We start from the raw sequence: 27,589 nt of genomic DNA, 5'->3' as shown, positions 1-27,589 counted from the left end.
TTTAGGTACCACCACTTCTGTGTGGAGTCCCACTGAGGTTAAGTCTGAAGCGGCAATTATTCAAATTAACGCACCGAGGAGTCCAATTATATTAAATTGTTCAAAACCAAGCATACGTTCTTTGCATAAGGAGTGAATATATAAATACTTAGGCATTGGAGTGAGGGCATAATTCACAGTGAGAACACCACAGATGAGCAACTGACGTATGTTTGGTGAAGCTGACGCTGATGGGGAGGGGAGAGCGTAGAGCCCAAGTCTGCTCCTCCCGCAGCTCTTCTTTTGTAATCTCTTCCACAGAGAGTGGTTTCTTGCTTTTAGAACAAAGTAAGATGCGCTCAGAACTTTTGTTAGCAAAGAAAATACTTTTAGGACTTTAGAATGTTTCAGAACTTTCGTAAAACACCATTTTGTCAGCTGATGAAGGGGGCACTTGAATGTCGAACACTTTCCAGAGGCGAGGGCCCGGGCTGGGTGGCACAGCTCACAGGCTTTGGGTCCCCGAGCTGTCCCACTGGAGGCAGCTGGCTGCCGAGGGCAGGGCTTGAGCTGCTGCCAGTGTGCTGAGAGGCAGGTCTGACTTCCTTGCCCTGACGCCCGGGCTGCCCTTCTTCTCCAGCACCCGCTCCGGGCTCTTCCTCGCCACCCCCGCCTCACAATCCTGCGCGGGACCCTGTGCAGGAGACACAGCTGGTGGCTGAGGGCTGGAGCGGCCTGGCTGGCGCCCAGGTCAGTCCAGGCAGGGAAAACGGTGAGCTTCCCCCGAACTCAGGTGGCCTCAGGTGCCCTTCTACAACAGCCGCCATGCCCGGACACCGTTCCTGGTGACATCCACTGGGACCAAGCAGTTGTCTCTAGGAGGGCAGGAGGTGAGAGGCCCCCCGCACTGGTGGGTGTCTGTACGGTAGGTGATCACTTGTTGGGAGCGCATACGTCCTTGCCTGGGGACAACCTAGGCCAGGATCAGCCCATGAGAGCCGGGCAGTGTCCTGGGAAAGAAAGCCAGAGGCCCCGTGCCCAGTGCTGCCACATAAGGCCCAGCCTGCTGTAGACCAAGTAGGGGCTCCCAGCAACTACAAATGTCTGAGGTAGGAAAACAAGGCTGCCCAGCTCATGGCAGCCCCGACAGGGATCCCCCCAGGGCTGATCTGGGCTTCTAGCCCAAGGGCTGAAGAGAAGCGGTCCCCCTCACCCCCCCAACCCCCACCCCGCGCACGTGCGCACACACACACACACACACACACACACACACACACACACACACACACACACACACACACACACACACAGCCCTATGGGAGAGAGGCCCTCTCCTGCTGGAGTTTCCAAGTGTTTGGTAAAGTAGTGGAGAGAGTGGCAGCCCTAAATCCTCATTTTCTGGAATTCTTTGATAGGCCAGCCTGAAAGCATTGCTAACATAGTAGGTTTTGCATTATAGTGGAGGTGGGAGGGCGAGTTGCAACCTTTGAAATATGTCTAAAGAACATAACAAACTAAAACAACAATTTCAAACAAAGTTCCACCGACCTGAGAAAGGTGGAAGTTAGGCAAGAGTTATACAGAGTGGAACGTACGCCGTGAGGAGTCCTCACACGTTCAAGTGGTGTGTGTGTGTGTGTGTGTGTGTGTGTGTGTGGTACGTGGGGCTCTCACTGTTGTGGCCTCTCCCGAAGCGGAGCACAGGCTCCGGACGCGCAGGCTCAGCGGCCATGGCTCACGGGCCCAGCCGCTGCGCGGCATGTGGGATCTTCCCGGACCGGGGCGCGAACCCGTGTCCCCTGCATCGGCAGGCAGACTCTCAACCACTGAGCCACCAGGGTAGCCCACGTTCAAATGTTGGAGACTACCAAATGCATTCATGAGTAGTCTCTGGAGGAGTTTCTAACACCTGAGGCTTTTCTTTCCTTTTCGTGGTACTGTTATGAAGCGATGGGGTGTGTGGAATTTGTTGGTAGTGGAGGATGACTCTTAGTTCAGGCAGGATTCTTACCTGTGGTAAGGTGAAATACGTTTGCTCTTCCAGTGATGACTAGTTTGTGAGTCAAAGGATCAGGAGTGGTTATTTGAGACTATAGACAAGCCTGAGTTAAATCAAAGGAGTATTTCGGGGGGAAAAGAAGAAGAAAAGAAAGAAAGAGAGGCAAAGAAGAATCAGGATGGGTCCACTAGCTTTGCTGCAGAGAGCGTGTGTGAGGGCAGTGATGGACACGGGCTGCAGAGCTGGTGGTGGGGTCTGGAAAGCAGTGCTGGCGGCCTAAGGCCACGGGCTGGGCTCACAGTCAGGTCTGTCCAGGGCTTGGGAGGGCCAGGCCTCTGCTTTCTCAAGCAGGCAAAGCAAGCTCAGAGGAAAAGGAAAACTGTGAAGTTTGGGGGGCTTGCTTCTCCTGGGTTTACACAGTAGTCTCTTAATGGAGTTCTGAAGGGAAAAAGAGCAACAAGAAACAAAGGAAGAAAAAGGGAGAACGTTTTCATCTATTTCCAAACTCTACAGAACGAATGTCCCAAAGAAACATTTCATGGGCACCCTCCCTTGTTTTGCAAAGACAGTAGGAGTTGTTTGATGAAACCAGTGTTGGAGATATGGAAGTAGTGTCAGCCTGAACCTCAGATAGCCAGCTTTGCGCACTGCTTACTATATTTAGGCAGATTAGACCATTGGTACACTCGAACAACCCCGCCCCCCCGCAAATGAGCTCTAGTACACCGGCTGTTTTTGACTGCATATTCATGCATCGGAAGGGCCCAAATACTAAGATGGGAGAGGGACAATGGGGCGACAGAGGGAGGAGGCCCTTGGTCTCAGGTAAAATTTGCCGAGTGGAAACAACCCAAAATAGGAAATATGACATAATTCCATTAACTGCGATGCTGAGGGAGCAGTGGAGTCCACAGGACAGGGTTTTCTTTCAGTTGTGAATAGTTGGCTGATATTTAGGGGGAGCCATTTAGTGACTCCTCACCCACGTGGTGGTCGGCTGTCCTCCTAAAATGCAGGTTGCACCCTCTTGCCTTAAGCGTAAGGGACAGGATGGGGATCTCCTGGTGGATAAGCAGCTCCTAGAGGGCGCCACCGTGCTGGGCACCAGAGGCTCTGGTCCAAGGTCCTGTGACTGTAGCCAGAGCAGAGTGAGCTGACCTGGTCCTGAGCCCAGGAGGGGGCGGAGGGCGGGGCGGGGCCTGCAGCATTGACAGTGGTGACAATGGTATGCCCCTTTCCCCCCAAACTCTTGGGTGGCCTAAGATTTTTGAGAGTCTTTGTTACCTTGGGTCGAGTTGATCTCAGCTTTCCTTAACACTACAGGCTGAAATATCAACGCAGTGTCCAGAGCTTCAGCAACTCTCACGTCCCAGTAAGACAAGTCACAACACCCCTGGCCCCCCTTGCCAGACCACCTTTCTAACTCTCAAGACATTTCAGAGGACTAATGACCCCTTGGACCTCCTTGAAGGAAACCTTCTGTTTAAAAAATCCAACATGTTCCAGACTTCCCTGGTGGCCCAGTGGGTGGGGCTCTGTGCTCCCAATGCAGGGGGCCCCGGTTCGATCCCTGGTGGGGGAACTAGATCTCACCTGCCGCAACTAGGAGACCGCATACCGCCATGAAGATCCCGTGCACCCCAACTGAGACCCAGCACAGCCAAAAAAAGAAAAAAACCAACATGTTCCTTCCTATTCATTATTTACTTCACACTGAAGATAGGCTTTTCAAGTAGGGAGCCGTTCCCCTCAATATGACTTTACATGGGGCCCACTATTTACCGTGCCCAAATCCACCCCCGCATCAAGGTGAGGACGGGGCAGGAGGCAGCCGGATGGCTGATGATCAGCCGCCAGGGTATAGACCATTTTTATCCTGTTACCAGGCATTGCATCAACCGCAAGGACCGGGTACAACAATTCATAAGCTAAACCTCCATCCAATACCTGGAAAAAACATTAGAATATTAAACTTGAGAGGAGAGGGAATTCCCCGGAGGTCCAGTGGTTGACTCCAAGCTTCCACTGCAAGGGGCACAGGTTCGATCCCTGGTTGGGGAGCTAAGATCCCACATGCCGCGTGGCGCGGCCACAAAGTAAGAACAAAATTAAAAATTAAAATTGCGAGGAGAGAGACAAAATAAGCCTAAGCCAGAACTTGGCACACAGAAGGGGGAGCTCACTAAGGGTAAGCTGAAGGGAGGGAGTGTGGTGGTAATTTTCCTGAGGCATTTTAGCAAGAAGGAAATAGCTTCTCTTGATGCAGTTTTAAATCTCAATGGCATATAAAGTTGCATGCTATGCTTTTTGTATTATGACATTAACTGTTCAATATACTAAACCAATCCTTTTCCCGCTGTGATTGTAGGTCTGGTTTAAGAATAGGAGGGCCAGGGCTTCCCTGGTGGCGCAGTGGTTGAGAGTCCGCCTGCCGATGCAGGGGACACGGGTTCGTGCCCCGGTCCGGGAAGATCCCACATGCTGCGGAGCGGCTGGGCCCGTGAGCGATGGCCGCTGAGCCTGCGCGTCCGGAGCCTGTGCTCCGCAACGGGAGAGGCCACAACAGTGAGAGCCCCGCGTATTGCAAAAAAAAAAAAAAAAAAAAAAAGTATAGGAGGGCCTAGTGCAGGAGAAATGAGAGAGCATCAATGCTTCAAGATGCACCACCTGTTTCCCTGGACCACCTTGCCGCCGTAATGTTGGATGGGCCCTAAAATACCATCCTCGTTCAGGAGCCAGATTGGAGACGGGTTCTTCTGATACTACTGACACCTGGGCTGCCCATGCTGCCTGTGCCACCCATACCTCCTCTGGACTTGTATTATCAATAAAGAGGCAAATTCTCCATATATTTGTCTTTGTGTGTCAAATGCGGCAGGCGGGGTATGTATGCAAATTGTTAAGGAAATGCCATTTAAACAGAATACAAGGAGGCCTCCCTTCATGAGGTGACATCCCTGAATCACTATCAGTAGGTCCTGTGCCGCACAGAAGTTTCCCGAGTACCCACTGGTGAGTTTGCACTGACCCATATATTCTCCTCCGTCTCTCCCCCATCACTCCATCCTTAACCCCACCCTGCCCCTTTGGGACCACGTGCGTATGCACGATTGGGCGGGGTGAGTCCCTAGTGTGAGAACGGTGTGTTTCCAGACAGGGGTGAGCTCCGTTCATGCGGACAAGTTCAGGCTGAACACTGGACTCTAAGGGAATCTTCCTTAAGAGGCTGTTCACGCAGACTCATGGGAAGGTGGCAGCAGAGCATTCATCCAGTATGCTCCAAATTCTGTTCCCTGTTCTTTCTCTTTGGGGAATAGGAGCCATTCTGGCACACAGGTTCTGCAGCTTGAAAAGCAACGTGAGAAGAGACTCCATCAAGGCCAGAAGAGGCACTTCTCCCTGTTCTTCCGTCCCCCCACCAGCCCAGGAAAGCATATTCATTGCTCCTTCCCCAGCTGAGAAGCTGACTATCACACCTTCCAATGCATTTTGTCACCTTCCACATCCTTGAGAGAACCCCAATTTCTGCTGTTTAACACGAAAAGGGAAACTTTCGGTTTAATGGTGCTCAAAGCAAGAATAAGGAGATGTTCTCCCAAGCAGTGCTCCAGAATAATCACTCATTGCAAAGAAGCAGTCATACTTTGCTTTATTCATGTTGTCTTCTTTGTGTGAAACTACCAGGGTGGGAAAAAAAAAAAAGTTTAGGAGAGTGAAAAGCCAGGTCCACTTTTTAAAAAGCATTACGTTCTTCTCAGTTGAACCTTTGGTGTTGAGTAATCTTTAGCGATGTGAGTGAGGCTCCTTAAGTGGGGTTTGATGTTAAAAGTGATTAAATATTTCAATGACTACAGATAAGGTGCCTTGGTGACATCAGATTTTCCTCTCAGGGGAGTTAATCAAAGACCAGTCTCACAGCACTTCTATGTTCCCAGTGTGAAGGAGGCTCTGTTTTTCTCAGGAAAGGTTACACTCTTTGCCATGGTGTCCACTAATTTTTATTCTTTCTTCCCACCTTTCTCACTTGTGGGTGTCAAATGTCAGCCAAGTGGTTGTAATGTCAGGCTTCCACAGAGAGAAGGATGTCACTGCTACACAGAGATGCCAGACCTTGTGGGGAGTGGGAGAAATTTGAGAATGTTCCCGTGTATGCCCGCTGTCATTCTCACCAGATGATTCTAAAACCAAAAATAATTCTTATTGCCTAGTGTTGACCACTATCCTTTTTTAATCCTTAGGATTCTCGGTGCTTTAAGGACCCTCAGAACTACAGGGCCTGTACAAATAAGCTCCAGGACACCGTCAGACCCAGTCCCGACCCCTTCTCTGCTTTGGCCACAGCAGAAAGGACCACATTCAACCTTTCCGGCCTGAGACTGAAAGTCAGAGAAGGCTCAGCACACATTCCCCAGTTAACCCTCACATCCAGTCTGACACACTCTAACAGCATTCTTTTTTCATGCTCAGGCTGCCTGGGAGAAACAAACAAACAAAAAGTGAATATCTTTCCTGTAAGTGGCTGGTGTCTTCATCATATACACTCTTTTTTAAAAACATGTCTCTACTTCTTTCAGATGCCAGGTATATTCAGGCAGAGTGGCGGCAGGAGGCATAAGAAATAAGCAAAACATTGCTGTAGATGATAATTCACCCTTAGTCTAGGTTTGCAAAGAGACAGATAGGTCTCCTAAAATGAATCCCCCCAATTAATCAGTGCCCCAAAGAGAATTTCTCTCAATGTACATTTCAAATATCCCAAAGACATAGATCAGAAATGAACTATTCTGACATAATGAAATAACTTCGATTTATAGGGAAAAAAAATCTTTAGAAACTGGCTACCAACAAATACAGAGACCTGAGGGAGGTTGTCTTTGCAGACGTTTTAGTTTTGGCTAAAAAGTTATATAAGCACAGTCTTGTAAGGAGTCCAGTAGGTTCAGCCTATTACAATAATCTAATAGTTCTGGATGTAGTCTTGCTTTCTAGAGTGTTTCACAATGAAGAACACATGCTAGTGAACTTTCAAAATAGTAAGGTTGGTGATCAAATTAAGTAGGAAGAAGGTATTGCCGACTAAAAAACAAGCGCAACCTAAAAGGTGAGAATTATGCTTTATTTGGCGAACACACCTGAGGACTTCAGCCCGGAAGACAGACAGCCTCTCAGAGAGCTCTGAGGGACTGCTCCAAAGAGGTAAGGGAGGAGCCAGGATACACAGGAGTTTTGCAACAAAACCCAGGTGGTCGGAACATCAAAAGATTACTTACTGTTAATTAAAGAAAACCAGACATCTCAAGTTACTGAATTTAGCGTCCTTTTCTAATGTCTGAGAAGATGCAAGAGTCTGGGCTCATTGAAGCCATCCCTTTGATAGGCACCTTAGCGATCTAGGGCCACTTTCCTGCTCTTCTCCATCCCGAATCCCCTCGGGGTGCACCGTTGTGTGTGGCTGTAGTGACTGCTGGCTTGGTGGCTGCAACATCCCTTGTTTACTGATATGGCAGGCAACAGTTTTCATCCACGGTCTGAACTGTTTGACGGAAAAACTTTTTTAAAAAACTAGATTAATGTAGACTGGATCTTGAGTCAAATGAATATAACGAGAACCCTGGAGAGTTAACTCGGAAGGGCCTGACAGTCAAAATCCCAAGCTCCTATTTTAACTACAAGTACATAGAAACAAAGGGCGGCGAGAAAGGAAGGAACCAGAAACAGTTCTTTGTCAGGCGATACAAGAGTGTGGCCCCTCCAAATAGATGTGAAAAGTGACTCTTTAAATCAAGAGAAGAGTTCCTATAAATGTATACAAAACAGGGCAATGAAGTTTGTTTTGAGTTGTCCTCAAAAGAACAAAACTACATTTGCCTGAATTCCGATTATGGGGTGTTGTGCTTACCACGGGGCATGCTCTGAGCACACATACTGATCTACCATGCAGTCCTTTGGTGCCGATGTGGCTCCTCTAGGAAATGTCAGGCCCTGGAAGTGAAATAATGAGGAAATAATGAAGCTAAAATAGAACACTTGGGGCTTCCCTGGTGGCGCAGTGGTTGGGAGTCCGCCTGCCGATGCAGGGGACGCGGGTTCGTGCCCCGGTCCGGGAAGATCCCACATGCCACGGAGCGGCTGGGCCCGTGAGCCGTGGCCGCTGAGCCTGCGCGTCCGGAGCCTGTGCTCCTCAACGGGAGAGGCCACAACAGTAAGAGGCCCGCGCACCGCAAAAATACATAAATAAATAAATAAAATAAAATAAAATAAAATAAAATAAAATAGAACTCTTCACTGGATTTCCTGATTGGTAAGTTCAGCTTGGTCTACAACACAGACTGGGGTTCTCAAAACCTTGAGCGAGGACTTCCCTGACAGTCCAGTGGCAGTTAGGACTCTCACGCTTCCACTGCAGAGGGCATGGGTTCGACCCCTGGTCGGGGAACTAAGATCCCGTGTGCTGCACGGCGTGGGAAAAAAACAAACCAAACCAAACCAAAACAAAACAAAAAAACCTTGAGTGGACACCTCAGGAGTCAGTTGCTATGACAACATAACCCGCATCACATACCCCTCATCCTAAGAATGCTGCAAGACATTACTTTTGTGTTGGGATTCATTTGAGACTTTCCTTACACTCCCTCCCATCAAACCAATACAGTAGGGTGTCTCAAGGAAAGCAAATCCTTTGCCTCAGCCAGATCATTTTAGCAGACACACTCTTTTTTCCTTTGTGGAACTCGCACAAGATCATCTTTGACAAATGAGACGAATGTTCACCAGCCCTGTAGTAAAAAGGTCGGCAACAACAGAGAAACCCGTCTCATCATTTCATGATGCTCTTCCAAGCAAAGTACCTTTTTGTCCCCTGGGGGACACCCAGGTTAAAGGAAGAAACCACAGTAGTCCCTCTGCATCGCAGGGAACGGACCTCTGTGAGCATCCAGCCCGTTCCCTTCATACTACAGAGGAGGGAATGCAAGTCCAGGGCAGTGCGGTGGCCTGCGAGAGAGACAGCACGAGGAGTTCGTCTCAGAGAATGTCAGTCTCTGGGTGACCACGCGTGCCCTTCCCTGGGCCCAGATTCATCTAGCTATGGGCAGTGCACACGCAGGTTCAGCTCTCCAGCGCTTACCACCTCTATCCGGAACAGAACTCTTTCCTTCAAAGGGCTGCTGACTTAAGGTTTCTCACTCGGCCTCAGCACTAAGGCCCCCACTCTCCACCCTTAAGGCATGCAGTATCCTGGGGTTCCCCCTTGCACAGCAAACACGAGAGCGCATTGAGAGAGTGATGCAACGTGCACCCGGCTCACAAAAGCTGAGTGTGATTCCACGACAACAGCCGTCATTTCCTCCAATCTCCTTGCAAAGCCAAACCTTCCACCTGGCAGCACAACTCTTAAACAACAGCCTGCTGCACCCATGTGCTAAAAAAACTTCTTAAGGCAAGCCGGCTAACGGCTTGGAGGCCTTAATTATGCCGACAGGAATACAAAAGACTCTGAACGCCCATTCCTTCGTGTTTCACAAACAAGGGGACACGGGTGATGCGAAAGGTGGTGTTCAGGCATGGGTAGCACACTGGTACACCTGACTCCCCCCAAAGCTCAGCCCCCAAACAAAACTAGGGCATTTATGAGAACTGCAGAGTTGGAACTTGATTTTCTATTTCAGGCCTAAGAATCTTGGTCTGGGTGGGGGGAATGTGGGCAAGATAGAGACCAAGGGAGGGTCTCTGTCTCATTCCCCTCGAACGCAGTAGAAAAAGGAGTGAAGCAAAGGATATTTTGAAACCAGAAGTGGTGGCGACCAGGGAGAGCAAGAAATCCATGTCAGTGGCTGGGCACAGAGCTGCTGCTGGGGGCCGGAGAGCTGGGTGGTCAGCTGGGCTGGGAGGCAGCCAGTGGGACACAAGCAGGTGGCTCTGGCCAGCTGGGCTTTATAAGACAAAAGATACAGAGACAGGAAGAACAGAACTCGGGTCCGCGGGCAAACGAGTCCCTAACATCTTCCACAGCCCCCGTCACAAGGTTAAGCAACAGAGCTGTCTTTTTCTCTCTAGTTTACCCTCCTTTTTTTTTTTTTTTTACCCTCCTTTTAACTAAAAAAAAAAAGTCACATTAAGCGATTTTGCCAGGATTGAAATACTCATAAGGCATGAGGGAAAAGTTAGGACAGGAAGAGGGTCTCAAAATGTGATTGTTTCTGGCCCAGTCTCCAGTCTCAACACCCCATGAAACAGCCAGGTTCCATTTCAGCATTCTAACCAGAAGAAATTTGCAAGGATGCCTCATGAGTTCCGTGGACCTACTCAATCACATCAAAACCTCAATTCCAACAAGGAGTCAGACACAGTGAAAGGTGCTTAGTTCTTGTATATTCTGTTGAATTAAGGATTCACTGTAATATAGTCCCATGCAATATTTCTGGATAAAATTAAACAGATCAAACTACTGGCTATTGATAAGGGCTGTTTCGTTTCTCTTCTACCTGCCCTATTTAAAGGGTTCCCTTCTCCCCACATGGTGTCCCTTTTTATTTGATTCATTCATGTGTTAGTTTATTAGCATTGAAGACCACATATAACATATAAGATGAATACAGTACAATAAGAAAAACGTGAACTGTGGATTAAGCTGTCCTTTTTAAAAGAGAAAGTGATTTGTAAATATCCCAGAAGAGTCACATCAGTCCATTTCATCCTGAGCATCTTCTGGTTATCAGAACACCCCCACAAACTCCAGACACATTTCTACCTGTAGCCAGACGCAGCTGCAGAGCTTCTCCCAGTGAGGTGAAACAAGAAACGGTTGCTTATTTATGTGAGAGTTTTTCCAACGTGAAATACCAATTGGCTGAAGCAGAAGTTTGGGGAATTTTCCATACATATAGTGGCTAATGTCAAACTCCTTCCTATAAAAGTAGGAGCAATTGGTCATCAGAGAATCAAGCCTCTCAGGCGAGGTGTTAGAGGCACCGATGAAGCCACTGCCCCAGTACGGTGTCAAAGTTCACAGCGCCTTATTGACTTAGAAGTATTCCTAGCTAATCATACAGTCGACCCTTCAACTACACAGCTTTGAGCTTTCAAGTCCACTGAAACACAGGTTTTTGGTTTTTTTTTTTTTTTTAATTTCAATAACTATACAGGCGGCCCTCCATATCCAGGGGTTTCGCATCAGCAGGTGCGGAGGGCCGACTACGGGACTTGAGCATCCGCCGATTTTGGTATCCGCGGCGGGTCCTGGAACCAGTCCCCCGCGGATACCAAGGGGCGACCGTCATTACTTTGATTACTGTTCCCTCTGGGTACTGGCTGCTGGATATGGAGGGCTCGGTCAAGAGATAGTCCCCAAACGCTTCTCCAAGGTCTATGGAGCTTGGGTGAGCTCTCTCTCTTACCCTCCACAAATCGGGCACAGCCCCTTGGTCTGGGAAGACGCCCGACCTAGGGCGGAGTACTTAGTCAGCTAGGTTGCAACCTGGGACCCGGAGTCCTGATCTCACGCACGCTCCGTACCAGCTCCCGGGCGGCGCGCGACATGCCCCCTGCCCCCCGCGCCCGTGACCTCTAGACGACCGAGGTCCTCCCGCATGCGCACATCAGCCAACCGAACTCCCAGCAGGCTGTGGTAAACCCACAGAGGGCGGCATTCCAGACTCCCTGAAACCCGACCAGACGCCAGAGGAGCCTTAACGTGCCGGATCGTGGGCCACCGCTCTAGCCTTGAGTCGTGAGCCGGGGGTCTCAGGAGATCCAGCGCAGCCTCCGCTGAAGCTCACAGCCTCCTCGACAGCAGTCGGGACATGGAGCGTCAGCCGCAGAGCAGCCACGATGCCTGTGCCAACATGGAGGCAGCCGTTGCCGGCCTCCTCAAGCTGGGGGTCGACGATGAGCGGGAAGAAGCGCACGGTCAGTGGTGGGCGGGGCACTCGCTTTAGCCGATTCCAGGAAAGGAGCTTTCCCAGGGAGGGGAGAAGGGCAGGACCCCCCTCAGACGCAGGCCCTCCCCAGAGCCTGGCAACCTCGACGGACTGATCTTTCTCTTTGGGTTTCCTCCCTTGCAGAGGTGAACCGCGCGGAGACCTCGCCTCCCTCAGAGGGGGGAGAGGGGCAGAAGGCCCAGTCCGAACCGGAAGGGCAAGAGGCGGGAGACGAAGGAGAAGGCAAGCAAGGCTGTGATGTCAGCGTCGGAGCCGCCAGCCCTGAGGACGGCGAAGGCCGCGAGGCCGAGGCCGGGGCGGGCGGCGGCGAAGGCAAAGAGCAGGGTGGCGAGGAGCAGCCCCTGCGGGCCACCGTCGAGGGTCCCGAGGCCGCAGATGGGCAGTGGCAGGTCCCGCAAGGCAGGTTTACGCAGGTGCAGATGCAGTACCTGGAGCGCGTTTTCCAGCATACTCCGTACCCCGACGCGCACACACGGTAAGCGGGCGTCTCGGGTGGCGGGGGCTGTTGCGCGGGTGGCGGGCGGCGCTCTCGTGGGTCCCTCTCCTCGGCTCCGGACCTGAAAGCCCCGTGGCCTGGCGGCGGCCCGGCCGCTCAGGCGCATTCGGGGGGCCTAGGACAGGGGTGGGGGCTCTGCCTGCTGGGAATCAAGGTCGATATTTCCCTGTGGTGTGGTGTTTGAATAACTCACGTCGGGGAGCTTTTGTGGGCCGCCTGTTAACATAAATAATGAGTCGCCTGAGGCGTGGTGGAGCAAATGCAGAGTTGGAGTCTACTTTTATCTGAAGTTTTGATCATCAGTTATTCATAGATTATATTTGCATTAATTTAAACACTACATTAAAACATCCTTTATCTTGATTACTGACTTTTTAAAATTAAATCTATTTGTTTATGGCTGCATTGGATGTTTGTTGCTGCGCTCGGGCCCTGGGCTCGGGCTTTCTCTAGTTGCAGCGAGCGGGGGCTACTGTAAGTTACGGTGCGCGGGCTGCTCATTGTGGTGGCTTCTCTTGTTGCAGAGCTTGGGCTCAAGGCGGGTGGCCTTTCGTAGTAGATGTGGCACGTGGGCTCAGTCGGTGTGGCTCTCGGGCTCCAGAGTGCAGGCTCAGTAGTTGTGTCCCACAGGCTTAGTTGCTCCGCGGCATGTGGGATCTTCCCGGACCGGGGCACGAACCCGTGTCCCCTGCATCGGCAGGCGGACTCTCAACCGCTGCGCCACCAGGGAAGCCCTTGACGGTAGCTATTCTAAGGTGATACCTCAGTGTCGTTGTGGTTTGCATTTCTCTGATGATTAGTGATGTCCGTTTTTATGTTTTAATATATTCACTTTTATGAATTTTTGAATTTTATTTATTTTTTTGTACAGCGGGTTCTTATTAGTTATCCATTTTATACGTATTAGTGTATATATGTCAATTCCAGTCTCCCAGTTCATCCCACCCCCACCGCCACCCCCACCCCCACTTTCGCCCCTTGGTGTCCATATGTTTGTTCTGTACTTGTGCGCCTCTATTTCTGCCCTGCAAACTCGTTCATCTGTACCATTCTTCTAGGTTCCACATATATGCATTAATATATGATATTTGTTTTTCTCTTTCTGACTTAGTTCACTGTGTATGACAGTCTCTAGATCCATCCACGTCTCTACAAATGACCCAATTTCGTTCCTTTTGAGGGCTGAGTAATATTCCATTGTATATATGTACCACATCTTCTTTATCCATTCGTCTGTTGATGGGCACTTAGGTTGCTTCTGTGACCTGGCTATTGTAAGTAGTGCTGCCATGAACATTGGGGTGCATGTGTCTTTTTGAATTATGGTTTTCTCTGGGTATATGCCCAGGAGTGGGATTGCTGGGTCATATGGTAATTCTATTTTTAGTGTTTTAAGGAACCTCCATACTGTTCTCCATAGTGGCTATATCAATTTACATGCCCACCAAGAGGGCAAGAGGGTTCCCTTTTCTCCACACCCTCTCCAGTATTTGTCATGTGTAGATTTTCTGATGATGCCCATTCTACCTGGTGTGCGGTGATACCTCATTGTAGTTTTGATTTGCATTTCTCTAATAATTAGTGATGTTGAGCAACTTGTCATGTGCTTCTTGGCCATCTGTATGTCTTCTTTGGAGAAATGTCTATTTAGGTCTTCTGCCCATTTTTGGATTGGGTTGTTTGTTTTTTTTGATATTGAGCTGCATAAGCTGCTTGTACATTTTGGAGATGAATCCTTTGTCAGTTGCTTCATTTGCAAATATTTTCTCCCATTCTGAGGGGTTGTCTTTTCGTCTTGTTTATGGTTTCCTTTGCTGTGCAAAAGCTTTTAAGTTCCATTAGGTCCCATTTGTTTATTTTTGTTTTTATTTTCAGTACTCTAGGAGGTGGAACAAAAGAGATCTTGCTGCAATTTATCTCAAAGAGTGTTCTTCCTTTGTTTTCCTCTAAGAGTTTTAAAGTGCCCGGTCTTACCTTTAGGTCTGTAATCCATTTTGAGTTTATATTTATGTATGGTGTTAGGGAGTGTTCTAATTGCATTCTTTTACATGGAGCTGTCCAGTTTTCCCACCACCACTTGCTGAAGAGACTGTCTTTTCTCCATTGTACATCCCTGCCTCCTTTGTCATAGATTAGTTGACCATAGGTGCGTGGGTTTATGTCTGAGCTTTCTATCCTGTTCCATTGATCTATATTTCTGTTTTTGTGCCAGTACCATATTGTCTTGATTACTGTAGCTTTGTAGTATAGTCTGAAGTCAGGGAGTCTGATTCTTCCAGCTCCGTTTTTTTGTTTTTTTTCCCTTCAAGACTGCCTTGGATATTCGGGGTCTTTTGTGTCTCCATACAAATTTTAAGATGTTTTGTTCTAGTTCTGTAAAACATGCCATTGGTAATTTGATAGGGATTGCATTGAATCTGTAGATTGCTTTGCGTAGTATAGCCATTTTCACAATGTTGATTCTTCCAATCCAAGAACATGGTATATCTCTCCATTTGTGGGTATCCTCTTTAGTTTCTTTCACCAGTGTCTTATAGTTTTCTGCATACAGGTCTTTTGTCTCTCTAGGTAGGTTTATCCCTGGGTATCTTATTCTTTGTGTTTCCATGGTAATTGGGAGTGTTTGCTTAATTTCTCTTTCAGATTTTTCATCATTAGTGTATCGGAATGCAAGAGATTACTGTGCATTCGTTTTGTACCCTGCAACTTCACCACATTCATTGATTAGCACAAGTAGGTTTCTGGTGGCATCTTTAGGATTCTCTATGTATAGTATCATGTCATCTGCAAACAGTGACAGCTTTACTGCTTTTCCTCCAATTTGTGTTCCTTTTATTTCTTTTTCTTCTCTGATTGCCTTGGCTTGGACTCCCAAAACTATGTTGAATAATAGTGGTGAGAGTGGGCAACCTTGTCTTGTTCCTGATCTTAGGAAATGCTTTCAGTTTTTCACCAGTGAGAATGATGTTTGCTGTGGGTTTTGTCGTATATGGGCTTTATTATATGGAGGTAGGTTCCCTCTATGCCCACTTGCTGGAGAGTTTTTGTCATCAATGGGGGTTGAATTTTCTCAAAAGCTTTTTCTTCATCTATTGAGATGATCATATGGTTTTTCTTCTTCAATTTGTTAGTATGGTGTATCTCATTGATTGATTTGCATATATTGAAGAATCCTTGCATTCCTGGGATAAATCCCACTTGATCATGGTGTCTGATCCTTTTAATGTGTTGTTGGATTCTGGTTGCTAGTATTTTGTTGAGGACTTTTGGATCTATATTCATCAGTGATATTGCTCTGTAATTTTCTTTTTTGTGGCATCTTTGTCTGTTTTTGCTCTCAGGGTGATGGTGGCCTCATAGAATGAGTTTGGGAGTGTTCCTTCCTCTGCAGTTTTTTGGAAGAGTTTGAGAGGGATGGGTTGTAGCTCTTCTCTAAATGTTTGATAGAATTCACCTGTGAAGCCCTCTGGTCCTGGACTTTTGTTTGTTGGACCATTTTTTTTTTTTTTTTTTTTTTTTTGCGGTATGCGGGCCTCTCACTGTTGTGGCCTCTCCCGTTGCGGGGCACAGGCTCCTGACGCACAGGCCTAGCGGCCATGGCTCACGGGCTTAGTTGCTCCGCGGCATGTGGGATCTTCCCGGACCAGGGCACGAACCCGTGTCTCCTGCATCGGCAGGCGGATTCTCAACCACTGCGCCACCAGGGAAGCCCCTTAAACAAAGACTTTTTTTTTTTTTTTTTTTTTTTTGCGGTATGCAGGCCTCTCACTGTTGTGGCCTCTCCCGTTGCGGGGCACAGGCTCCGGACGTGCAGGCTCAGCGGTCATGGCTCAGGTCATGGCTCAGGTCATGGCTCACGGGCCTAGCCTAGCTGCTCCATGGCATGTGGGATCTTCCCGGACCGGGGGCACGAACCCGTGTCCCCTACATCGGCAGGCAGACTCTCAACCACTGCGCCACCAGGAAAGCCCTGTTGGACCATTTTTAATCACAGTTTCAATTTCATTACTTGTGATTGGTCTGTTCATATTTTCTGTTTCTTCTTGGTTCAGTCTTGGAAGGTTATACCTTTCTAAGAATTTGTCCATTTCTTCCAGGTTGTCCATTTTATTGGTATAGAGTTGCTTGTAGTAGTCTCTTAGGTTGCTTTGTATTTCTGCAGTGTCTGTGGTAACTTTTCCTTTTTCATTTCTAATTTTACTGATTTGAGTTCTCTCCCTCTTTTTCTTGATGTGTCTGGCTAATGGTTTATCAATTTCGCTCATCTTCTCAAAGAACCAGCTTTTAGTTCTATTGATCTTTGCTATTGTTTTCTTTGTTTCCATTGCATTTATTTCTGCTCTGATCATTATGATTTCTTTCCTTCTGCGAACTTTGGGTTTTGTTTGTTTTTCTTTCTCTAGGTCCTTTCGGTGTAAGGTTAGCTTGTTGATTTGAGATTTTTCTTGTTTCCTGAGGTAGACTTCAATTGCTATCAACTTCCCTCTTATAACTGCTTTTGCTGCATCACATAGATTTTGGATCGTCTTGTTTTCATTTTCATTTGTCTCCAGGTATTTTTTAATTGCATCTTTGATTTCTTCAGTGACTCATTGGTTATTCAGTAGCATTTTGTTCAACCCCCACATGTTAGTGTTGTTTTGAAGTTTTCTTCTTGTAGTTCATTTCTAGTCTCACAGGATTATAGTTGGAAAAGATGCTTGATAGGATTTCAATTTTCTTAAATTTATTGAGGCTTCTTTTTTGGAGGATGTTCCATGTGTGCTTGAGAAGAGTGTGTATTCTGCTGCTTTGGGATGGAATGCTCTATAAATATTTATTAAGATATTAGACCTAATGGAGGTGTAATATGTCATTTAAGGCCAGTGTTTCTTTATTGATTTTCTGTCTGGGTGATCTGTCCATTGATTTAAGTGGGGTGTGCAAGCCCTGAATATTATTGTTACTGTCAATTTCTCCTTTATGTCTGTTACTATTTGCTGTATGTATTTAGGTGCTCCTATGTTGGGTGCATATATATTTACAATTGTTATATTTTCTTGGGTTGATTCCATGCTCATTATGAAATGTCTTTCTCTGTCTCTTGTTATGGTATTTGTTTTAAAGCCTGTTTTATCTGACATAAGTATTGCTACCCCATCTTTCTTTTGATTTCCATTTACATGGAATACCTTTTACTGTCCCTTCACTTTCTGTCTGAGTCTTTACATCTGAAGTGAGTCTCCTGTATGCAGCATGTATGTGGGTGTTGTTATTGTATCCATTTAGCCACTCTTTGTCTTTTGATTGCAGGATTTATTCCATTTTTTTTTCTTTTTTTTGCGGTATGCGGGCCTCTCACTGTTGTGGACTCTCCCATTGCGGAGCACAGGCTGCGGACCCGCAGGCTCAGCGGCCATGGCTCACGGGCCCAGCCGCTCCGCGGCATGTGGGATCTTCCCGGACCAGGGCACGAACCCATGTCTCTTGCATCGGCAGGCAGATTCTCAACCACTGCGCCACCAGGAAGCCCTCCATTTATATTTAAAGTAATTATTAGTAGGTATGTACTTACTGCCTTTTTGCTAATTGTTTTTGGAGTTCTTTTTGGTTCCTTCTTCTTTTGCTCTCTTCCCTTGTGATTTGATGTCTATCTTTAGTGTTATGTTTGGATTCCTTTCTCTTTTTTTTGTGTGTGTAACTATTATACATTTTTGGTTTGTGGTTACCAGGAGGTTTATATATAGCAGTGTAATAGATTATACATATAAGTGATATGTATAATCTATTTTGTTTTTTCTTACTCTTTTCCATTACAGTTTATTACAAGATATTGAATAGAGTTCCCTGTGCCATACAATAAATCCTTGTGCTTTATCTGGTATATATGGTAGTGTGTCTCTGTTAATCCTGTGCTTCCAATTTATCCCCCCACTTGGTAACCATACGTTTGTTTTTTATGTCTGTGAGTCTGTTTTTGTTTTGTAAATAAGTTCACTTGTACTGTTTTTCAGATTCCACATAAAAGTGATATCAGGTAATATTTGTCTTTCTCTGTCTGACTTAACTTCCCTTAGGATAATACTCTCTAAGTCTGTCCATGCTGTCACAAATGGCAGAATTTGATACCTTTGTAGGCTGAGTACTATTCCATTGTATATATATATATATATATATATATATATATATATATATATATACAACATTATCTTTATCCATTCATCTGTTGATGGACACTTAGGTTGCTTCCATGTCTTAGTTATTGTAAACAGTGCCACTCTGAACATTGGGGTGCACGTACCTTTTCGAATTAGAGCTTTCATCCTTTTCAGGTATATGCCCAGATATGGGATTAGTGATATTGAGCATCTTTTCATGGGCCTGTTGGCCATCTGTAGGTCTTCTTCGGAGAAATGTCTATTTAGTTCTGCTGCCCATTTTTTGATTGCGTTGTTTGGTTTTTTGTTATTGAGTGGTAGGAGCTATTGGCATATTTTGGAAATGAAGCCCTTGTCAGTTGCGTTGTTTGCAGATATTTTCTCCCAGTTCGTACACCTATGGACTTTTCATTTTCTTCATGGTTTCCTTTGCTGTGCTAAAGCTTATAACTTTGCTTTCATTCTTTTTTGATTTGTAGTAACGGCCTTTTCTTTTTGTTTAGAGAAGTTCCTGTAACATTTCTTGTAAGGCAGGTTTTGTGCTGTTGAACTCTTTTAGCTTTTGCTGTCTCTAAAAGTCTTCATGTGTCCTTCAAATCTGAATGATAGCCTTGCCAGGTAGAGTATTCTTGGTTGTAGACTTTTTTCCTTTGATCACGTTAAACATATGGTGTCACTTCCTCTGGTCCCCAGAGCTGCCTGCTCCAGGGGTGCCCTCTGTATGGGCTGCATGGGCCCTTCTACTGTGATGGGCTGACTACTGTGGGTGTGCTGGTAGGCGGGGCTGGACTCCTGGTCTGTTGGTTGCCAGGCACTGCCCAGTGCAGAGGCTGCTGGCTCACTGGTGGGTGGGGCTGGGTCCTGGGACCTCTGGTGGGCGGGTCTGGTTCTTGGGCAGCTGGGGTCTCAGGAGCCCCTGTGGCAAGTGACTTGTTGGTGGGTGATTCGGTGTCCCTGCCTGGCTAGCTGCCCGCCCTGGGGCGTCCCCGGGAATGGTGTCAACAGACTGGTGGGCAGGGTGGGTCCCTGCACTGGTAAGCTCGAGGGAGGATTCCAAAAGGGTGCTTGCCAGCAGCAGAGTCCTCATGGTAGAATGAGCACCCTAAAATGGCTGCTGCCAGTGTCTGTGTCCCCAGGGTGAGCTGTAGTTGCTTCCTGCCTCTCCAGGAGATTCTTCAGATCAGCAGGTAGGTCTGATCCCGGCTCCTTTCAAAGGACTGCTTCTGCCCCTGGGTCCTGGAGCATGTGAGATTTTGTGTGCACCCTTTAAGAGTGGAGTCTCTCTTTCCCACAGCCCTCTGGCTCTCCTGAAAGTAAGCCCCACTGGGTTTCAAAGCCAAACGTTCTGGGGGCTTTCTTCCCAGTGCAGGACCCCAAGCTAGGAAATCTAATGTGCTTGGACCCCTTGCTTCTTGCGGAGAACCTCTGCGATTGTAATTATCCTCCCGTTTATGGGTCGCCAACCTGGGGGTGTGGGTCTTGACTCTACCACATCTCGGCCCTTCCTGTCCATCTCGTTGTGGTTCCTTCTTTATATCTGTAGCTGTGGAAGATGTTTTCTGCTAGTCTTCAGGTCTTTCTCATCAATAGTTGCTCTGTAAATAGTTGTAATGTTGGTGTACCCATGGGAGGAGGTGAGCTCGGCGTTTTCCTATGCCACTATCTTGGCTACTCTCTGAATAAACATTTTAACATAGCATGAAATGTGCATTGTATATTTCATTTCATGTATAATGTCAAATGCTGAATATTTGCCATATTTATCCCCTCAGAACGGAGCTTGCAAGACGCCTGGGAGTGACTGAAGCCAGAGCGCGGGTCAGTAAATCTGAAAAAAGGAACTTGGCAGGGCAGCCAATCTAAAACCTGCTTTAGGAATTGGATACGTTGTCCTAGACATTCTCAAGTTGGTGTGTTTTCGTACCCTTGTCTATGTTTTGGAAATAAGGTTTGCACTTCTGGGGCTTTGGGGCCGGAATATATGTATCTTCAGTAAAGTTAAACTCCTTCCAAAACCGTTTGGTATCCTTTAGGAGGGGGCATTGGCTGTGTGGAATCATGTTGGGGCCGATTCTGACTTGGGAATTATTCAAATTGATGCACCAAATAGCTGGGTTAGAAGAGGGTTCAAGTATAGTAAATTATTTACAAGTTTTAAAGCCAGGCATAAGCTCTTTGTATAAGGAGTGAATTTCCAAGTATTCAGGCAATCGGGTAAGGGAATAATTCACCTCGGAACATAGCATATGAGCAACTAATATAAGCTTAGTTTAGATGAGACTGATGGGGAGGGGACTAGCTGAAAATTCCAGTGCCTGGTCCTCTTGCTGTTGTTTTCATGTGTTTGGTAGAGCAGCGCAGAGAGTTTCAGCCGTAAATTTTAATTTTCTGAAACATTTTTCATGTGCAGCCTGAAAACATTGCTAGCATAGTAGGTCGTGCAGGATGATGGAGGTGGGGCAACGGTTTGCAACCTGTAGGAATTTGTCTAAATATATAAAACAGTAAAACGAACAAGAAGAACAAATTTCAATAAATTTCCCCTGACCTCAAAAGGTGGACGGGTTTGAGAATACTTGGATACTATCGATGTATGTCTTGGAGATACTGCAGAAATTCAACATTATGAAACTACCAAATGTATCAGTGAATATTATTTTGAGCAATTTCTAATGTCTAAGAATTTATTTCTGCCCTTTTCATACTGTTATGAGGGGTTGGTTTTGAAGAATATGTTTGTGATGGTCAGTGGTTGGCTCTCAGCTAGTCGCTTACCTGTGTTAATTTGAAATACTTGCTCATTCACTCAGGTAGTGGTTACTAGTTGGTAGCTCATGGCACAGAAGCTGATTATTTGTCCATAGAACACAGTAAGTTGTATCAAAGGAATATATATATATATATATATATATATATATATATATTTACTTTAATTAATTAATTTATTTATGTGTGGCTGCGTTGGGTCTTCGTTGCTGTGCATGGGCTCTTCTCCAGTTGAGGAGAGTGGGGTCACTCTTCCTTGTGGTGCGCGGGCTTCTCAGTGCAGTGGCTTCGCCGCTTGTGGAGGAGGAATATTTTCTTAAAAAGCAAGATGGGGCTTCCCTGGTGGCGCAGTGGTTGAGAATCCGCCTGCCGATGCAGGAGACACGGGTTCGTGCCCTGGTCCGGGAAGATCCCACATGCCGCGGAGCAACTAAGCCCGTGAGCCATGGCCGCTGAGCCTGTGCGTCCGGAGCCTGTGCTCCGCAACGGGAGAGGCCACAACAGTGAGAGGCCCGCATACCGCAAAAAAAAAAAAAAAGCAAGATGGATAAAGAGGGGAAGAAAGCAGGCAGGAAGGAACGAAGAATCAGGATGGGTCCCCTAGCTTTGCTGCAGAGAGCGTGTGTGGGGGCAGTGATGGACACGGGCTGCAGAGCTGGTGGTGGGGTCTGGAAAGCAGTGCTGGCGGCCTAAGGCCACGGGCTGGGCTCACAGTCAGGTCTGTCCAGGGCTTGGGAGGGCCAGGCCTCTGCTTTCTCAAGCAGGCAAAGCAAGCTCAGAGGAAGAGGAAAACTGTGAAGTTTGGGGGGCTTGCTTCTCCTGGGTTTACACAGTAGTCTCTTAATGGAGTTCTGAAGCGAAAAAGAGCAACAAGAAACAAAGGAAGAAAAAGGGAGAACGCTTTCATCTACTTCCAAACTCTACAGCATGAATGTGCCAAAGAAACATTTCATGGGCACCCTCCCTTGTTTTGCAAAGACAGTAGGAGTTGTTTGATGAAACCAGTGCTGGAGATATGGAAGTAGTGTCAGCCTGAACCTCAGATAGCCAGCTTTGCGCCCTGCTTATTATATTTACGCAGATTAGACCATTGGTACACACGAACAACCCCGCCCCCCCGCAGATGAGCTCTACTACACCGGCCGTTTTTGACTGCATATTCATGCATCGGAAGGGCCCAAATGCTAAGATGGGAGAGGGACAATGGGGCGACAGAGGGAGGAGGCCCTTGGTCTCAGGTAAAATTTGCCGAGTGGAAACAACCCAAAATAGGAAATATGACATAATTCCATTAACTGCGATGCTGAGGGAGCAGTGGAGTCCACAGGACAGGGTTTTCTTTCAGTTGTGAATAGTTGGCTGATATTTAGGGGGAGCCATGTAGTGACTCCTCACCCACGTGGTGGTCGGCTGTCTTCCTAAAATGCAGGTTGCACCCTCTTGCCTTAAGCGTAAGGGACAGGATGGGGATCTCCTGGTGGATAAGCAGCTCCTAGAGGGCGCCACCGTGCTGGGCACCAGAGGCTCTGGTCCAAGGTCCTGCGACTGTAGCCAGAGCAGAGTGAGCTGACCTGGTCCTGAGCCCAGGAGGGGGCGGAGGGCGGGGCGGGGCCTGCAGCATTGACAGTGGTGACAATGGTATGCCCCTTTCCCCCCAAAGCCCTGTCTGGGCAGAGATTTTGAGAGGTTCAGTAAATTTGGGCCGAGTTCGTCTACACATTCATTACGCCTACAGTCGAATATTAAGGCAGTGTCCAGGGCTTCAGCTCTGCCGCTGTCCAGCAAGACGAGCCACAGAGTCCCTGGACCCCCCCTGACCAGACCTCCCTCACGATACCATCTCCATCTTCTTAACCATCCCGAGGTGCCAGAGGATGAATGACCCTCTTTAGTCATCCTTGAGGAAAGCTTTTGTTTAAAAAATGCAACCCACTCCTATTGATTATTTACTGTAACCAAAGATGGGTTTTTCAAAATGGGGACCGTTCCCCTCAGTACGATTTTAAACGGCACCCCCTTTCTCCTATGCTCACCCTCCCCCATAACTAAGGTGACGCCTGCCCAGTGAGTAGGGATCAGTGGCAGCTGGAGCTGAGGGTCAGTTGTCAGGACGCAGACCCACCAGGCACAGTAAGAGCAGGAGGCACGGAGTGCGGTTGGTCAGCCCCTCCTGCGTCTAAGGGTGGGGGGATCATAGTAAAGGTGGGAGGGGAGAGACAAAGCCATGTGCCAATCCAGAGCCTGGCACATAGTCGGTGCTCGCTCGTCGGGGGGAGGGGGGCTGAAGGGAGCGCCTCAGCTACGTATCCTAAGATATGTTAGCAAGAAGGAAATAGCTGCTCCTGATGCAGTTTAAAATCTTCAAGGCACCGAGAGCTCCCAGCCGCGATTTTTCATGTCTGACACGAAATGCTCAATATACTAATCAATCCCTTTTTCTCTCTGCTTCAAGGTTTGGTTTAAGCATAGAAGGGCCAAATGGCGGAGACAACACAGGGCAGTAATGTTGAGAGACGTGCCCCCCGTGCCCCCGGTCCCCCCTGTTCTCGTTCGCTTTTGTGAACCCTGCAGTGCCTACCTGCCTCAGCAGATGGAATGGTTTTTCGTTGTTATGGAGCCACAGCCACTGAACCTGGCCCTGCAACCCGGGCTGTCCTTGCCCCCCAGGCCACCCATGCCACCTATGCTGCCCCCTCCGCCTTTGCCACCCATACCACCCGTGCCACCCCTGCCGCCCCCGCCACCCATGCCACCCATGCCTCCCGGCCCGCCTTTGCCACCCAGGCCACCCCTGCCGCCCGTGCCGCCCGAGCCTCTCGTGCCACCCATACCCCCCAGGCCGCCCATGCACCCCGTGCTGCCCTGGCCACCCGTTCCTCCTATGATGGTGCCCCCTCCTCCCTGGCTTTTTCCACACTTGCTTCACTGTAGGTGCCCTCATGTGGCCTGGGATGGTCCCTTACCATGAGCAGTCCATCAGCAGCCCCCACTTCCTTTTGAGTTGTCTCTGTGACAGTTATTTTCAAAGTGCCTTTGAGCCAGATTCAAATTCTGCATACCTCACCACCAAGAACCCTCCCCCAAATGCCTGCCAAGTGTGTTAAATAGAAGTAGAGTCGTTGACCCACTGTTTTAGGGCATGTTTTTGTATTTTCAATAAAGTTGTGAATTCTCTGCATATTTGTTCTCTGTGTCACACGGGGTTAGTAAATGTGATGGAAATTGCTAAGCCAACGCCAGTCAGACCGAATGCCCAGGAGGCCTCCTTTCATGCAGTTAACAGCCCTGAGTCACCATCACAGGCCATGCACATCTCGGAAGTTTCCCAGGTGCCCAGGAGGGGTTTACACAGACTCACCTGTTCTCTTCCACCCTCTCCCCCGGCACCCATGCTCCCCACACCCTGCCCCATTGGGACCACCTAGATGTGCAAGACGGGTGGTGTGAGTCTCGAATGGGAGAACTGTGTGTTTCAAAGCAGGCCTGAGGCCCATTCATGGTGACCAGCTCAGGTACTAGGAGGACTCCAAGGGACACGTCTGCAGTGACTACTCATAGGGCTTTATGGAGGAGAGGGAGCAGGGCATCATCTGGTTCTCTCCCAGTTCTGTTCACCGCCTTCCCTGTTGTGGAGGGCACACGGGGAGAGAAGCCACGCTTGCGGAGGGGGAGGGGCCTACCTCTGCGAAGGTAACACAAGAGGAGACGGTCTAGGCCCGCGTGCGGCTCTTCTCTCTCCCTCTCCCCCACCCCCAGGCTCGGAAAGCATATCATAGCTCCTTCCCCAGCTCAGAGCTGACGGATGATGTGGCCTTCAAGTGTATTTTGTCACCTTCAACATCCTTGGGAGAACCCTGGTTATAGCCAATTCAACACTGATCGGAGCCTCCTGGTTGTGTGTTGCCTGAGGCCAGGAGGCAGTGGTCCCTGAGCACTGATCCAGGATAATCACTTTATTTAAAAGAAGCAGGTAGGGCTTCCCTGGTGGCGCCGTGGTGAAGAGTCTGCCTGCCAATGCAGTGGACAATGGTTCGATACCTGGTCCGGGAAGATCCCACATGCCCCAGAGCAACGAGGCCCACGTACCACAACTACTCGACCCGCATGTCACAACTACTGAAGCCCGCGAATGTAGAGCCCATGCTCGGCAACAAGAGCAGCCACTGCAATGAGAAGTGCCGCAAATGGAGAGAGCCTGCGCGCAGCCACAAAGACCCAACACAGCCAAAAATAAACAAATTTATTTTAAAAAATAAATAAAAGTAGCTGATAGACCTTACCTGTGTTCTTGATGCCTTCTTCAAATGGAACTTCCAGGTGGAAAACACACACACACACACACACACACACACACACACACACACACAAACACACACACACACACACACAGACACACACACAGGAAATGCTATGTGAGGACACAGGAAAAGGCCCTCAGCCAGGTTCACTTTGTTGTAGCTGAAAGGAGGGGTGGAGGAGAGGGTGATTTGCTGGGGGAAGAACAGAGTCTTCCTGGGTTGCCTATCCCAGACTGGGGAGAGACTGAAGAATGGTGAGGGGACATGTCTGGAGGCACAGAACGTTGTAGAACTGGCTCTCCACAGCCCCTGCCCATGCCTACTAGAGCAAAGAAAACTACAACAAACTCTGTATTTAAAAATAACATTGTCATGATGGTATCATGGTTGTATGTATATGTCCAAACTTGTTAAAAATGTATACATTAAATATGTGCATTTTTGTATATTAAGTATACCTTAATGAAGCTGAAATCAATACATAAAAAAACAACAAAAAGTTTTTGGTAAGTTGGTAAATTTGGTAAGCTCTGGCAAATTAGTCATACAGTAACTTGATCCTTCAAAGAATGGCCCATTTGTTCACTTGGTCATTCTGTGTCTTGACTTTTGGTAAAATGGCTCTTGATGAATTGACTTGGAGCCAAATACAAGACTTCTAACACCAAGCCAATGAAGCAGGGTCATTACCCATGGAAAGATCCTATTTAGAGCTCCCTCATGGAGACCTGTGTTCCAACATGAGAAGGAAAATTCTGAGATTTTATCCTCACATATTGGTAGGACAAATCATTCTTTATCCTCCCTCCCACTGGCCTTTCCTAGTCCCTCTTCTTCCTTTTCCTTCCTAATGAGAGGCCAGATGGGTAGAATGGGTGTGAAGGGTCAGGGGTGTGGTCAAGTTTGGGGTCTGGGTGATGAATGGGAAGAACCACTACAGATGATTTTTGCATAGCCCCCCCACCCTTACTAACCCTCGATACCTGAGCAACCACCTAACCTGAGAGCAGCTGCTGCAGAAGTCTCAGAACACGTTTTTAAGCGCCTGTTCCCCAGGATTTTCTGAAGGAAATCTTGAGTGCTGCTATGGCAACAACAATTTCAGCCAATGGGAAGTAAAGTCCACACATTTCTGCCTGCTTCAGTTCAGTCAAGGAGGGGGAAATTGCAGGGTATAGTCAGTCACAGAAACTATCTGACCTTAGTAACAGGACTAGTCTGTAGTATCCGTATTCAGTTTCTTCCCAGCAAAACATGAGTTTGCAAGGCTGTACCAGAAGGAATAACAATGATAAATGTCACAGCTGGTATGTATTGGGGGGGTCCATATTATGTGTCAGTCACTGGGTTAGGCCTCAGTATGTATTAAGTAATTTACTCCTCACAACAGATATTCATATTTTCATATTAAATTTCAAAAAACAGAGACACAGAGCATTTAATTTGCCCAAGATGCAAGTCCCAGGCTGTCTTTGCTTTTACTTGGTTATTCCTAAATTCTGAGATCAGGGCTTCCCTTGGATACTTGATGGTTTCTTCTAAAGATAGCTTTTGTGTGGGGGGCCTTCAAGATGGCGGAGGAATAAGACGTGGAGATCATCTTCCTCCCCACGAATACATCAGAGATACATCTACATGTGGAACAACTTCTACAGAACACCTGTGAACACTGGCAGACGACCACAGACTTCCCAAAAGACGCCCTCAGGCGACCTATACTCAGAGGCGGGTCCAAATCCAAAGCTGAACGCCGGGAGCTGTGCGAACAAAGAAGAGAAAGGAAAATCTCTCCCAGCAGCCTCAGGAGCAGCGGATTAAAGCTCCACAGTCAACTTGATGTACCCTGCATCTCTGAATAGGCAACGAATCATCCCCAAATTACACCATTGTTAAGCAATTATACTCCAATAAAGATGTTAAAAAAATAAGTAAATAAAGACAGCTTTTGTGAAACACAGATGAGAGAGAGTATACTA

The 27,589-nt window shown here is 47.8% G+C and overlaps 1 protein-coding gene and 1 non-coding gene across 2 annotated transcripts; one reads left to right on the top strand and one right to left on the bottom strand.

Moving 5' to 3' along the window:
* Positions 1-1,077: 1,077 nt before the first annotated feature.
* LOC131749078 (small Cajal body-specific RNA 20) lies at positions 1,078-1,181 on the bottom strand. The gene has a single exon (XR_009333190.1). It is a non-coding gene; the product is annotated as a small Cajal body-specific RNA 20 (non-coding RNA).
* A 10,597-nt stretch (positions 1,182-11,778) lies between these two features.
* LOC131748030 (homeobox protein ESX1-like) lies at positions 11,779-24,283 on the top strand. Its single transcript, XM_059050136.1, has 4 exons — positions 11,779-11,884; positions 12,040-12,391; positions 20,322-20,367; positions 23,768-24,283. Exons 1-4 carry the CDS (start codon positions 11,779-11,781, stop codon positions 24,281-24,283), a joined length of 1,020 nt encoding a protein of 339 aa, XP_058906119.1.
* Positions 24,284-27,589: the final 3,306 nt, after the last annotated feature.

The sequence above is a fragment of the Kogia breviceps genome, chromosome X, assembly GCF_026419965.1.
Source record: "Kogia breviceps isolate mKogBre1 chromosome X, mKogBre1 haplotype 1, whole genome shotgun sequence".
In the NCBI taxonomy this organism is placed as follows: Eukaryota; Metazoa; Chordata; class Mammalia; order Artiodactyla; family Physeteridae; genus Kogia; species Kogia breviceps.
This window is presented reverse-complemented; position numbering and strand designations above follow the sequence as displayed.